The 14,506-nt window shown below is 45.1% G+C and overlaps 1 protein-coding gene across 1 annotated transcript in view; it reads right to left on the reverse strand.

Moving 5' to 3' along the window:
- The window catches only part of SCIN (scinderin), a 113,870-nt gene that overhangs the window by 10,322 nt on the left and 89,042 nt on the right, over positions 1 to 14,506 (reverse strand). Inside the window, exon 11 of the mRNA XM_069729318.1 lies at positions 7,932 to 8,102. Coding sequence (XP_069585419.1) covers positions 7,932 to 8,102 — 171 coding nt within the window. The remainder of the gene's footprint in view (positions 1 to 7,931; positions 8,103 to 14,506) is intronic.

A 14,506-nucleotide genomic window follows, 5' to 3' on the forward strand; every position in this document is an offset into this window, starting at 1 on the left:
TGCAGAGATTCCACGTCTCAGAGCTTGTTCTATTGTTTTTTGGGTTATTGCCATATCACTGTATGTGCGCTGATTACTGCACACTGTGTTGCCTGATAGCACAGCATAACAGTACAAGGAGCCCGACCAATGATTCTCAATAGAGGGAAAAAAGAAGTCCTGACATCATTTTTTTTTTCCTCAGCTCGGTCTTCAGTTTTTTTTTTTTTTCCCCTAGACATTAGAGTGCTTCAGGACACAGCTGTGGACATGGATATTCAGGCTCTGTGCTCCTCAATGGATAATCTCGTTATAAATGTACAAAAGATTCAAGATACAATTGATCAGAAATCTATGCTAGAACCAAGAATTCCTATTCCTGATTTGTTTTTTGGTGACAGAACTAAGTTCCTGAGCTTCAAAAATAATTGTAAGCTATTTCTGGCCTTGAAACCTCATTCTTCTGGTAATCCTATTCAACAGGTTTTGATTATTATTTCTTTTTTGCGCGGCGACCCACAGGACTGGGCGTTTTCTCTTGCGCCAGGAGACCCTGCATTGAGTAATGTTGATGCGTTTTTCCAGGCACTTGGATTGCTTTACGATGAGCCTAATTCAGTGGATCAGGCTGAGAAAAATTTGCTGGCTTTATGCCAGGGTCAGGATGATGTAGAAGTATATTGTCAGAAATTTAGGAAGTGGTCAGTACTCACTCTGTGGAATGAATCTGCACTGGCGGCTTGGTTCAGAAAGGGTCTCTCTGAAGCTCTTAAGGATGTCATGGTGGGATTTCCTATGCCTGCTGGTTTGAATGAGTCTATGTCCTTGGCCATTCAGATCGGTCATCGCTTGCGCGAGCGTAAATCTGTGCACCATCTGGCGGTATTGTCTGAGAGTAAACCTGAGCCTATGCAGTGCGACAGGACTATGACTAAAGTTGAACGGCAAGAACACAGACGTCTGAACAGGCTGTGTTTCTACTGTGGTGATTCCACTCATGCTATTTGTAATTGTCCTAAGCGCACTAGGCGGTTCGATAGCTCTGCCGTTATTGGTACTGTACAGTCCAAATTCCTTCTGTCCATTACCTTGATATGCTCTTTGTCATCGTATTCTGTCATGGCGTTTGTGGATTCAGGCGCTGCCCTGAATCTGATGGATTTGGATTATGCTAAACGTTGTGGATTTTTCTTGGAGCCTTTGCGGTGTCCTATTCCGTTGAGAGGAATTGATGCTACACCTTTGGCCAAGAATAAGCCTCAGTACTGGGCCCAGCTGACCATGTGCATGGCTCCTGCACATCAGGAAGTTATTCGCTTTCTGGTACTGCATAATCTGCATGATGTGGTCGTGTTGGGGTTGCCATGGCTACAAACCCATAATCCAGTATTAGATTGGAACTCTATGTCGGTAACCAGCTGGGGTTGTCAGGGAGTACATGGTGATGTTCCATTTTTGTCTATTTCGTCATCCATTCCTTCTGACATCCCAGAGTTCTTGTCTGACTTTCAGGATGTATTTGAAGAGCCCAAGTCTGATGCCCTACCTCCGCATAGGAATTGTGATTGTGCTATCAATTTGATTCCTGGTAGTAAATTCCCTAAGGGTCGTTTATTTAATTTGTCCGTGCCTGAACACACCGCTATGCGCAGTTATGTGAAAGAATCCCTGGAGAAGGGACATATTCGCCCATCGTCATCACCATTGGGAGCAGGGTTCTTTTTTGTAGCCAAAAAGGATGGTTCGCTAAGACCGTGTATTGATTACCGCCTTCTTAATAAGATCACTGTTAAGTTTCAGTATCCCTTGCCATTGATATCTGACTTGTTTGCTCGGATTAAGGGGGCTAGTTGGTTTACTAAGATTGATCTTCGTGGTGCGTATAATCTGGTGAGAATCAGGCAGGGAGATGAATGGAAAACGGCATTTAATACGCCCGAGGGTCATTTTGAGTATCTGGTGATGCCGTTCGGACTTGCCAATGCTCCATCTGTTTTTCAGTCTTTTATGCATGACATTTTCCGTGAGTATCTGGATAAATTCCTGATTGTTTACTTGGATGACATTTTGATCTTCTCTGATGATTGGGAGTCTCATGTGAAGCAAGTCAGAATGGTTTTCCAGGTACTGCGTGCTAATTCCTTGTTCGTGAAGGGATCAAAGTGTCTCTTCGGTGTGCAGAAAGTTTCATTTTTGGGGTTCATCTTTTCCCCTTCTACTATCGAGATGGATCCGGTTAAGGTCCAGGCCATCCAGGATTGGACTCAGCCGACATCTCTGAAAAGTCTGCAGAAATTCCTGGGCTTTGCTAATTTTTATCGTCGCTTCATCTGTAATTTTTCTAGCATTGCCAGACCATTGACCGATTTGACCAAGAAGGGTGCTGATTTGGTTAATTGGTCTTCTGCTGCCGTGGAAGCTTTTCAGGAGTTGAAGCGTCGTTTTTGCTGTGCCCCTGTGTTGTGTCAACCAGATGTTTCTCTTCCGTTCCAGGTCGAGGTTGATGCTTCTGAGATTGGAGCAGGGGCGGTTTTGTCACAGAGAGGTTCTGGTTGCTCAGTGTTGAAACCATGTGCTTTCTTTTCCAGGAAATTTTCTGCTGCTGAGCGTAATTATGATGTGGGCAACCGAGAGTTGCTGGCCATGAAGTGGGCATTCGAGGAGTGGCGTCATTGGCTTGAGGGAGCTAAGCATCGCGTGGTGGTATTGACTGATCATAAGAATCTTACTTATCTCGAGTCTGCCAAGCGCTTGAATCCTAGACAGGCCCGTTGGTCGTTATTTTTTGCTCGTTTTGATTTTGTGATTTCGTACCTTCCGGGCTCTAAAAATGTGAAGGCGGATGCTCTGTCTAGGAGTTTTGTGCTCGACTCTCCGGGGTTATCTGAGCCGGCGAGTATCCTCAAGGAAGGAGTCATTGTGTCTGCCATCTCTCCTGATTTGCGGAGAGTGTTGCAGAAATTTCAGGCTAATAAACCTGAACGTTGTCCGGCCGAGAAACTGTTCGTCCCTGATAGGTGGACTAGTAAAGTTATCTCTGAACTTCATTGTTCGGTGCTGGCTGGTCATCCAGGAATCTTTGGTACCAGAGAGTTAGTGGCTAGATCCTTCTGGTGGCCATCTCTGTCACGGGATGTGCGTACTTTTGTGCAGTCCTGTGGGATTTGTGCTAGGGCTAAGCCCTGCTGTTCTCGTGCCAGTGGGTTGCTTTTGCCCTTGCCGGTCCCGAAGAGGCCTTGGACACATATTTCGATGGATTTCATTTCTGACCTTCCCGTTTCTCAAAAGATGTCGGTCATTTGGGTGGTCTGTGATCGCTTTTCTAAAATGGTCCATCTGGTGCCCTTGGTTAAATTGCCTTCCTCCTCTGATTTGGTGCCTTTGTTCTTCCAGCATGTGGTTCGTTTGCATGGCATTCCTGAGAATATTGTTTCTGACAGAGGTTCCCAGTTTGTCTCGAGGTTCTGGCGAGCCTTTTGTGGTAGGATGGGCATTGACCTATCTTTTTCCTCGGCCTTCCATCCTCAGACTAATGGCCAGACCGAACGAACCAATCAGACCTTGGAAACATATCTGAGATGTTTTGTTTCTGCTGACCAGGATGATTGGGTGTCATTTTTGCCGTTGGCTGAGTTCGCCCTTAATAATCGGGCCAGCTCGGCTACCTTGGTCTCTCCATTTTTCTGCAATTCTGGGTTCCATCCTCGTTTCTCTTCAGGACAGGTTGAGTCTTCGGACTGTCCTGGTGTGGATTCTGTGGTGGACAGGTTGCAGCAGATCTGGACTCAGGTAGTGGACAATTTGACCTTGTCCCAGGAGAAGGCTCAGCTTTTCGCTAATCGTAGACGCCGTGTGGGTCCCCGACTTCGTGTTGGGGATCTGGTTTGGTTATCTTCTCGTCATATTCCTATGAAGGTTTCCTCTCCTAAATTTAAACCTCGTTTTATTGGTCCGTATAGGATTTCTGAGATTCTCAATCCGGTGTCTTTTCGTCTGACCCTCCCAGACTCCTTTTCCATACATAATGTATTCCATAGGTCGTTGTTGAGAAGATACGTGGCACCTATGGTTCCATCTGTGGAGCCTCCTGCCCCTGTTTTGGTGGAGGGGGAATTGGAGTATATTGTGGAGAAAATTTTGGATTCTCGTGTCTCTAGACGGAAACTCCAGTATCTGGTCAAATGGAAGGGTTATGCTCAGGAGGATAATTCCTGGGTTTTTGCCTCTGATGTCCATGCCCCAGATCTTGTTCGTGCCTTTCATGTGGCTCATCCTGGTCGGCCTGGGGGTTCTGGTGAGGGTTCAGTGACCCCTCCTCAAGGGGGGGGTACTGTTGTGAATTCTGTGGCTGAATTCACTCCTGTGGTCACAAGTGGTATTGCAGCCTCTGGGCTTCCTCCCTCAGGTGTTTTGGTGAGCTCGTTGGCTGCCTTGCTATTTAACTCCACCTGAGTCTGTCTTCCTTGCTCCTTGTCAATGTTCCAGTGTTGGATCTGAGCTACTGCATCTTTCCTGTGGCCTGCTGCTCTGCTAGATAAGTGTTACTTTGTTTTTGTTTCCGTTTTTTCTGTCCAGCTGTGCTATTCTCTTTTGCTGGAAGCTCTGAGACGCAAAGGGTGCACCGCCGTGCCGTTAGTTCGGCACGGTGGGTCTTTTTGCTCCCCTTTGCGTGGTTCTGCTTTAGGGTTTTTTGTAGACTGCATAGTTCTCTTTGCTATCCTCGCTCTGTCTAGAATATCGGGCCTCACTTTGCTGAATCTATTTCATTCCTACGTTTTGTCTTTTCATCTTGCTAACAGTCATTATATGTGGGGGGCTGCCTATTCCTTTGGGGTATTTCTCTGAGGCAAGTCAGGCTTGTATTTCTATCTTCAGGCTAGTCAGCTCCTCAGGCAGTGCCGAGTTGCATAGGTAGTGTTAGGCGCAATCCACTGCTGCTTTTAGTTGTGTGAGGATAGGTTCAGGTATTGCAGTCTGCAGAGATTCCACGTCTCAGAGCTTGTTCTATTGTTTTTTGGGTTATTGCCATATCACTGTATGTGCGCTGATTACTGCACACTGTGTTGCCTGATAGCACAGCATAACAGAAAAGTATAAAAATTAAGAAATCATTATTCCACTTTTCTTGTCTTCCATTGTACTCACTTGTCGTAGGATATTTGTAAAGTTATTATCTCCATTGTAACTTCAAATTAACATTAAGTTGTGTGTTACACACCACAAAATAAAGGAGGAAAAAGAAGAAAGGGAAGAATGGTTTGTGAGCGGTGGATGTAAGGAGAAGAAAGGGAAGTATGATATGTGAGCAGGAAGAGGATGTAAGGACAAGAAAGGAAGGATGAGATGTGAGCGGGAAGAGGATGTAAGGAGAAAAAAGGGATGGATGGGATGTGAGCGCAAGGAGGATGTAAGGAGAAAAAAAGGGAAGTATGATATGTGAGTAGGGAGAGGATGTAAGGAGAAGAAAGGAAAGGATGAGATGTGAGCAGGAAGAGGATGTAAGAAGAAAAAAGGGACGGATGGGATGTGAGCAGGAAGGGGATGTAAGGAGAAGAAAGGGAAGGATGAGATGTGAGGGGGAAGAGGATGTAAGGAGAAAAAAGGGACGGATGGGATGTGAGCGCAAAGAGGATGTAAGGAGAAAAAAATGGAAGTATGATATGTGAGTAGGGAGAGGATGTAAGGAGAAGAAAGGAAAGGATGAGATGTGAGCAGGAAGAGGATGTAAGGACAAGAAAGGAAGCATGAGCTATGAGCGGGAAGAGGATGTAAGGACAAGAAAAAAGGCGGAGATGTGAGCGGGAAGAGGATGTAAGGACAAGAAAGGAAGGATTAGATGTGAGCGGGAAGAGGATGTAAGGAGAAGAAAGGGAAGAATAAGATGTGAGCGGGAAGGGGATGTAAGGAGAAGAAAGGGAAGGATGATTTGTGAGCGGGAAGAGGATGTAATGAGAAAAAAAGAAGGATGAGATGTGAGCAGGAAGGGGATGTAAGGACAAGAAAAGAAAAATGAGATGTGAGCGGGAAGAGGATGTAAGGAGAAGAAAGGGAAGGATGAGATGTGAGCAGGAAGAGGATGTAAGGAGAAGAAAGGGAAGGATGAGATGTGAGCAGAAAGAGGAGGTAAGGACAAGAAAGGAAGGATGAGATGTGAGCGGGAAGAGGATGTAAGGACAAGAGAGGGAAGGATGAGATGTGAGTGGAAAGGGGTTGTAAAGAAAAGAAAGGGAAGGATGAGATGTGAGCGGGAAGAGGATGTAAGGAGAAGAAAGGGAAGGATGAGATGTGAGTGGAAAGGGGTTGTAAAGAAAAGAAAGGGAAGGATGAGATGTGAGCGGGAAGAGAATGTCAGGAGAAGAAACGGAAGGATGAGTTGTGAGTGGGAACTGGATGTCAGGAGAAGAAAGGGAAGGATGAGATGTGAACGGGAAGCGGATGTCTGGAGAGGAAAGGGAAGGATGAGATGTGAGCACGAAGAGAATGTAAGGAAAAGAAAGGGAAGAATCAGATGAGAGCAGGAAGAGGATGTAAGGAGAAGAAAGGGAAGGATGAGATGTGAGCGGGTAGGGGATGTAATGGTAAGAAAGGGAAGGATGAGATGTGAGCGGGAAGAGGATGTAAGGAGAATAAAGGGAAGGATGAGATGTGACCGCGAAGAGAATGTATAGAAAAGAAAGGGAAGGATGAGATGTGAGCGGGAAGGGGATATAAGGAAAAGAAAGGCAAGGATGAGATGTGAGCAGGAAGGGGATGTAAGGAGAAGAAAGGGAAGGAAGAGATGTGAGTGCAAAGAGAATGTAAAGAAAAGAAAGGGAATGATGAGATGTGAGCGGGAAGAGGATGTAAAGAAAAGAAAGGGAAGAATTGTATGTGAGTGGTAAAAGGATGTGAATAGAAGGGGGATGTAAGGACAAGAAAGGAAGGATGAGATGTGAGCGGGAAGAGGATGTAAGGAGAAGAAAGGGAAGGAAGAGATGTGAGCGCAAAGAGAATGTAAAGAAAAGAAAGGGAATGATGAGATGTGAGCGGGAAGAGGATGTAAGGAAAAGAAAGGGAAGAATGGTATGTGAGTGGTAAAAGGATGTGAATAGAAGGGGAATGTAAGGACAAGAAAGGAAGGATGAGATGTGAGCGGGAAGAGGATGTAAGGACAAGAAAGGAAGCATGAGCTATGAGCGGGAAGAGGATGTAAGGACAAGAAAAAAGGCGGAGATGTGAGCGGGAAGAGGATGTAAGGACAAGAAAGGAAGGATTAGATGTGAGCGGGAAGAGGATGTAAGGAGAAGAAAGGGAAGAATAAGATGTGAGCGGGAAGGGGATGTAAGGAGAAGAAAGGGAAGGGAAAGATGATGGGGAAAGGCATCTAAGGAAGAAAAGAAATAAAAGATTTTGAGCAGGAAAAGGATGACAGGAGAAAAGATAAGGAAAAGAAATGAGCAGAAGAGAGAAAGGAGATGTAAGGAGAAGAAAGGGAAGGATGAGTTATGAGAGACAAAGAGTGGAGACAAAATGGAAGTAAAAGATTTTGGGAAGAGGATGTAAGATCATGAAAAGGTAGAATGAGATGGGAATGGGATGTAAGGAGAAGAAAGAGAAGAGATGTGAGTGGAAAGAAAGAAAAACATAAGAAGAATAGGAGGAGGATGAGGTATGTGCAGGAAGGAGATGTAAGATGAGCAAGGGAAAGGGAGAGAATGTAAAGGAAAGAAAGGGGAGGAAAACACACATGGGGTCAAAGGAGAAAAAAAAATGAAGGAATGAGATGGTAATATTGCCCTGGCACTCTCTCTTCAATGAAAAAGACATAGAAGAATCAGAAGGAAATGATGCAAAGTAGCTAATGATGGCATAAGTATCAGATTTTAGTTCTGGAAGAAATATTCTTTCTGATTCTTGTTTTTCCAGTTCCCACGTCCTCTTTGTCTAATATAAATTTCCTTCCAGGTAGTTACCTCCACTATGCGTGTGATGAAAGACAAGTTCCTGCGGATCTGGAAGAGTCTGACCGCACTGGGGAGAGCCTGACCCCCTTTCCTGGATGTGCCATCTTTGTATATAATAAGAGGCTTTTCTTTGAACAAGCTCAATAAGTGACAAGGTTCCTTTCCCTGTGTGACTCGGACCTGAAAGAGGAAGATAAAAACGCAGTATTTATAACACTAGGTATTACTGTAGTGATACTAAATGATTTTTTTTCTATAAATGTTGATCGTTTTCTTTTTTATATGTTACTATTTCATTAATTCAAAAAAATATTATCCTACTCAAATATAATTAAAAAAATCCTGAAATATTACATGTCACGGGGTCCTTCTCCGATATCACACAATCAACAGAGACCAATTCCAAGACCTTTATTTAGGCAAAAATACGAAAGGTCCATATATGATCCACCACACAAAGAATAAAATAGTCCAGAACACGAATGCAGTTCAGTAACAGGATGAAAGTCCAACAATCCAGCAGACAGAGGATAACATAGTCCATATACTCTTCCTTCTCTCTGATATGCTGTGAACACATCATCATTCCACACAGGACTGATCTGTGTCTCACCTCCCTGATATTTACAAGTCCCTCTCCTCATTCACAGGTCAGGAGGGGGAAGGTCTCAGGGGCTCATTGTTTCAACAAGCTAGGTCAACATGTCATTAGCATATTAGCAAACAATACAGTACTGTGGGGGCTGATATCAGATGGCATCAACAGACATTCATCAATTAGCAAATAACGCCTTTTACAAGAGAACACAATGAAAATAAGTAAAATAGAAATATACACAAAAATGATACCCACATAGCATATCACACCATCACAACCTCTCCCCCCTCATAATAAGTTAGCACGCCATGAGGTCTACACAGACCTCTGGCCTGCTCATTTTAGTCGACATTGCTCAATCGTTTATAGTTCCTTGTACAGTGGCAGGGGTAGGTCAGCCTGGGGAGCCTATGGTTCTTCTTGTCGAGACAGTCTCTGAACTCTGGAATGTAGGGAATGATGGGCGTTCCGGTATCTACGATATCTCCCTCCAATTGTTCTTTCAGAAGAGTGAGAGGCCCACGGACCTTCTGCTCCCACAAAATGACTTTGTAACTCCCCAATGTCATTTCCAAGGAGGATATCTGCAGGAAGTCCTCCCATAACTCCAATCCAACACAGTTTTTCTCCAAAACCATAATCCAAACGCACCAAAGCTCGCTGTATATATTTGCGGGTACTCCCCGCCAGGACAATGGGAATTCCCGGACCCTGGTGAATTGCCTCGGGTCGAACCACACGGGGGTCAGCGATATTCAGGAATGCCCCCGTGTCTCTAAATCCCGACACTTTGTATCCATCAATTATTATTATTATTATTTTATTATTATTATACATTTTTATAGCGCCATTTATTCCATGGCGCTTTACATGTGAATACGGGGCAAATATAGACAAATACATTAAACATGAGCAGATAACAAGGCACACGAGTACATAAGGAGGGAGGACCCTGCCCGCGAGGGCTCACAGTCTGCAGGGGGTGGGTGAGGATACACTAGGAGAGGGAAGAGCTGGCTGTGCGGCTGTTCAGTAGGTTGAGGATCACTGCAGGCTGTAGGCTTGTCGGAAGAGATGAGTCTTCAGGTTCTTTTTGAAGGTTTCTATGGTAGGCGCGAGTCTGATGTGTTGGGGTAGAGAGTTCCAGAGTATGGGGGAAGCACGGGAGAAGTCTTGGATGCGGTTATGGGAAGAAGAGATGAGAGGGGAGTAGAGAAGGAGGTCTTGGGAGGATCGGAGGTCGCGTGTAGGTAGGTACCGGGAGACCATGTCACAGATGTATGGAGGAGACAGGTTGTGGATGGCTTTGTATGTCAGTGTGAGGGTTTTGAACTGGAGTCTCTGGGCGATAGGAAGCCAGTGAAGGGCTTGACACAGGGGAGAGGCTGGGGAATAGCGGGGGGACAGGTGGATTAGTCGGGCAGCAGAGTGTAGGATGGATTGGAGTGGTGCCAGAGTGCTAGAGGGGAGTCCAGAGAGTAGGAGGTTGCAGTAGTCGAGGCGGGAGATGATAAGGGCATGCACTAGCGTTTTTGCAGTGTTGCGGTCAAGGAAAGCACGGATCCGGGAAATATTTTTGAGTTTGAGACGACAGGAGGAGGCAAGGGCTTGGATATGTGGCTTGAAAGAGAGGGCAGAGTCGAGGATCACCCCGAGGCACCGGGCGTGTGGGACTGGGGATAGTGAGCAGCCATCAATTAAGACATCCTGCAGGTGACAATGCTGTTGCTCTGTATTTCTGATGGACAAAGGCCGGAGTCCGTACACTCCAGGAGGGGTATCTATGGTGCCATAGTCGGAGGTCCTCTCTGGTGGGGGTTGTGGTAGCCCTTCCTCAGGCAGGATGGAGTGCACAAGGTGTACTGGATGAGGTGGGGCTCCCTCCGAATCCTTGAGGGACAGCCAGACTGCAAATGTCCAGGTTGCCCACACCTATAACATCTCCTCTCTGTGATACCCCCAGGTCGTGGTCGGAACTGCTGGGGCCCAGGATTGTGAGGCGTGATTGTCATCGGCTTGCGACTAGGTGGAAGGGCTGATATAATCAGAGGGGGACGGGGTGCGGGAGAAGGCTGTGGTTCATTGTCCAGAAGCCTCATCCATTGTGGTCGGATAGTAAGGGCTTCATCGGCCAGGGCTGCAGCTCTATCCACGGTGCACGGCGTGCGCTCCCGGACCCATTCCCGTACCTCTGCAGGGCACTTGGCAAGAAATTGTTCTATAAGGAATGCCTGTATAACATCTTCCACAGTAAAGGCGTTTTCTGCTTCCAGCCATCTCCGACTTGCCTGGGACATCTCATGTGCATACATCCTAAACGATCCCCCCGTAGTGCATGGGAGGTCTCGGAACTTGGCCCTATATGAGTCTGGGGTGATAGCATGGTAATCCAGGATAGTCCGCTTTACAATGTTATCCTGATTCTGCGGTGAGTCAATGGTTCAGTAAGCCTCCGCCAGGCTACCGTTCAGGAGTCCCACTAACAAATTCATCCAGCCAGAGTGGGGCACCTCCATCACAGCACACTGCTGCTCAAAGTCCTTGAAGAACCCCTCCACATCTCCAGAAGCCTCATCAAATGGCTTAAACTCTGTCCGGGTGATCCGTACAGGCTCCCGGATCTTTGGGTTTACTCTCCACATTGCGTTACTCCCTCTTTGAGCGCCATTGCTTCTTGTATCCACTGTGCCCAGCGGGCAGTCTCCTCCTTATACTCCTGAGAAACGCGAGGGTCCCAGAACTGCCATCTCTTCTTTGTACCACACCACCCACTGGCTTTTTGGGGTGGGGGTCCTCATCTCCAGTGCTTGTCCTTCAGACATCTGGGAGGAGGTGGCCGGGCTAGCACCCACCAGTAGGTCAATTAAGGCTTCTTTATTCAGTCCCTGGTAGTTCAGGCCCAGGTCTCTGGCTCTCTCCTGCAAACTGGATACAGTCCAATTTCTGTCTTCACTCTTTGGGTGTTTCTCCATTAGGTTACGCTCTGTTGATCCCACTGCTGCCACCAGTTGTCACGGGGTCCTTCTCCGATATCACACAATCAACAGAGCTAGAGTATAGTAAACAATTTCAAGACCTTTATTTAGGCAAACATACGAAAGGTCCATATACGATCCACCACACAAAGGGATAAAATAGTCCAGAACACGAATGCAGTTCAGTAACAGGATAAAAGTCCAACAATCCAGCAGACAGAGGATAGCATGGTCCATATACTCTTCTTTCTCTCTGAGATGCTGTGAACACGTCATCATTCCACACAGGACTGATCTGTGTCTCACCTCCCTGATATTTACAAGTCCCTCTCCTCATTCACAGGTCAGGAGGGGAAGGTCTCAGGGGCTCATTGTTTTAACAATCTAGGTCAATATGTCATTAGCATATTAGCAAACAATACAGCACTGTGGGGCTGATATCAGATGGCAGCAACAGCCATTCATCAATTAGCAAATAACTCCTTTTACAAGAGAACACCATGAAAATAAGTAAAATAGAAATATACACAAAAATGATACCCACATAGCATCTCACACCATCACATTACAGTTTTCACATCATCCATCGCAGCACACCACACAATAACCTGTCATTTCCAGTTCTTTCAGCTCAGCCGTCAGCTGCGCTGTGTAGACTGGGGAAGAGTTATCAGAGTCATCTCATTGCCATTAGATTGGGCAATATTAGTCTTGGCTTATATGCCTTTTTAGGCCGACAGTATCCTCCTCTATGGGCAGCAACGGACTCGGAGGACCAGAGCATCTTTGTATTTTTGGATGATCGTCATTTAAAGCCACATTTTCCTAAATTATACAGTGAGACACTGTTTCCTCGACTGATACAAGCTGGTTATCAGGGGTTAGAACAGCTGAGAACTTTTTGAGCGGACTGGTCTGTTTTTTTTTTTTTAATTTTTAGACAGTGTGGTCTGGGGTCTGTATTTTTTAAGCAGTTGAGGGTCTGTATTTTTGAATGGGTTTGGTCTGTGGTATATTTAGGAGATGTGGTCAAGGGTTTAAATTAATATGGGGTATTTGGTCTAGGGTCTGTATTTTTAAGGGGGTTTGATATAGGCTCTATACTTGTTTTGACGGTCTGGTCTAAATTCTTAAGTGGTCTTGGGTCTGTATTTTTGAGGGGAGGGGGTTTCTGGTGTCTATTAGCGGAGAGTTTCTAACAAGGGTCTGTATTTGTTTCTGAAGGGTCTATTATTTATGGGGGTGTGAGGATTATTAGTTTACTGTTTCTGAACAGGATCTGTATTTAGGAGATCTGGGGTCTGTATTTTAAGGGGATCTTGTCTGGGGGTTCAATACATTTAGGTGGTCTGTATTTATTTAGAATGTCATTTTAAGGGGTCTGATCTAGTTTTTTTTTTATTTTTAGGGGCTTTAGTTCTTACAACGTAGGCGTTCTATCCTGAAGTCTGTATTTATTTAGAGGGTCCAAATTTTTAAGGTTCTGGTTTATTAAGAAAAGGGTCTGGAAAAGTTAGTATTTCTTTTGTGTGTATTTCTGTGTTTCTGGTGTGTGGTCTATATTCATTTTCGGGAGTAGTTTGGGGGTTACATGTTGTGTTTATGTATATGGGCCCCATTACACCCCAACATTTTGTGGCTTTATATTCCATCCTTTTCGGTTCTGTCCATTCCTCTCCACTTTAAAGGGAGCCTGTCACCTAAATTTGGCGGGTCCTTTTTTGGGTCATATGGGCGGTGTTTTCGGGTCTTTTATTAAACCCTTTTTTTCCCGCTGGCCGCACGCTGGTCGCGAAATTGACTTGCTGTTGATTCGCTTTCCTCCCTAGTTAACGCGTGCGCAAAGCAATCTTGCCTTGCGCACACGCATTATGCTTTGCCCAACTGCGGGCAAAGCCGAAAACCATTAGTGCGCATGCGCCGGCGCACTATGTCCCGGAACACAGTAAAATACTTCCAGGACATAGTGCGCTGGCGCATTCGCACTAATGGTTTTCGGCTTTGCCCGCAGTTGAGCAAAGCATACTGCACATGCGCAAGGCAAGATTGCTTTGCGCACGCGTTAACTAGGGAGGAAAGCGAATCAACAGCAAGTCAATTTTGGGACCAGCAGGCGACCAGCGGGAAAAAAAGGGGTTAATAAAAGACCCGAAAACACCGCCCATATGACCCAAAAAAGGACCCGCCAAATTCAGGTGACAGGTTACCTTTAAGTCTCTGAATTACCTCTCTATCCAACACATTTCATCCCATCTTTTTTTGATGGGATTTTATGATATTTTTATATAAAGCGGTTGATAATATTTGTACAATTGTAGCCGTGTCCTAGTTTATGACAAAGGAGGCAGCGCACAAATGATGCGAGGAAGACTGTGCAATCTCAAGAAAGAACACAAAGGAATGGCAGGACGGTGTCTTTTCAGGTCTTAGTAACCATGGTAAAAAATAATATGACTCTTCAATCCTACTGTTTTATGACCTCGCAGCTTCTCACTTTCCAGACAGTTTCTTAAGTATGAAAAAGGCAGAAAGAAAAGTAACCTGCAATTTTATAGCTGGACTGAGAGAGCACTACAGAATACTGATATAAAGGGGCGAGAAGCGGGGGAGACGCGGTGCGGGGTGTAGCACGAGGCCGAGGGAATTCACGTTCTTCTAATATTGCACCAAGAAAACATTGTAAATCTGTAGCCCAAAATGAAGCAGCTTGTTTGCAATTCACATTTGTAATAAAAAAAAAAGGAAAAATTTAAACTAAAGTAAATACATAATAAAGCGGGTAAGTAAAATCTTCCATAAAAAATAGAACAAAAATAAAAAAAAATATAATAAATATCAATATTCTAAAAATTTAAATAAGAAATATATATATACACTGTGTGCAGAATTACTAGGCAAGTTGTATTTTGATTACATGATCCTTTTTATACGTGTTGTCCTACTCCAAGCTGTTCAGGCTTGAGAGCCAACTACCAATTAAGTAAATCAGGTGATGTGCATCTCTGTAATGA

The sequence above is a fragment of the Ranitomeya imitator genome, chromosome 6 (genome assembly GCF_032444005.1).
Source record: "Ranitomeya imitator isolate aRanImi1 chromosome 6, aRanImi1.pri, whole genome shotgun sequence".
Classification (NCBI taxonomy): Eukaryota; Metazoa; Chordata; class Amphibia; order Anura; family Dendrobatidae; genus Ranitomeya; species Ranitomeya imitator.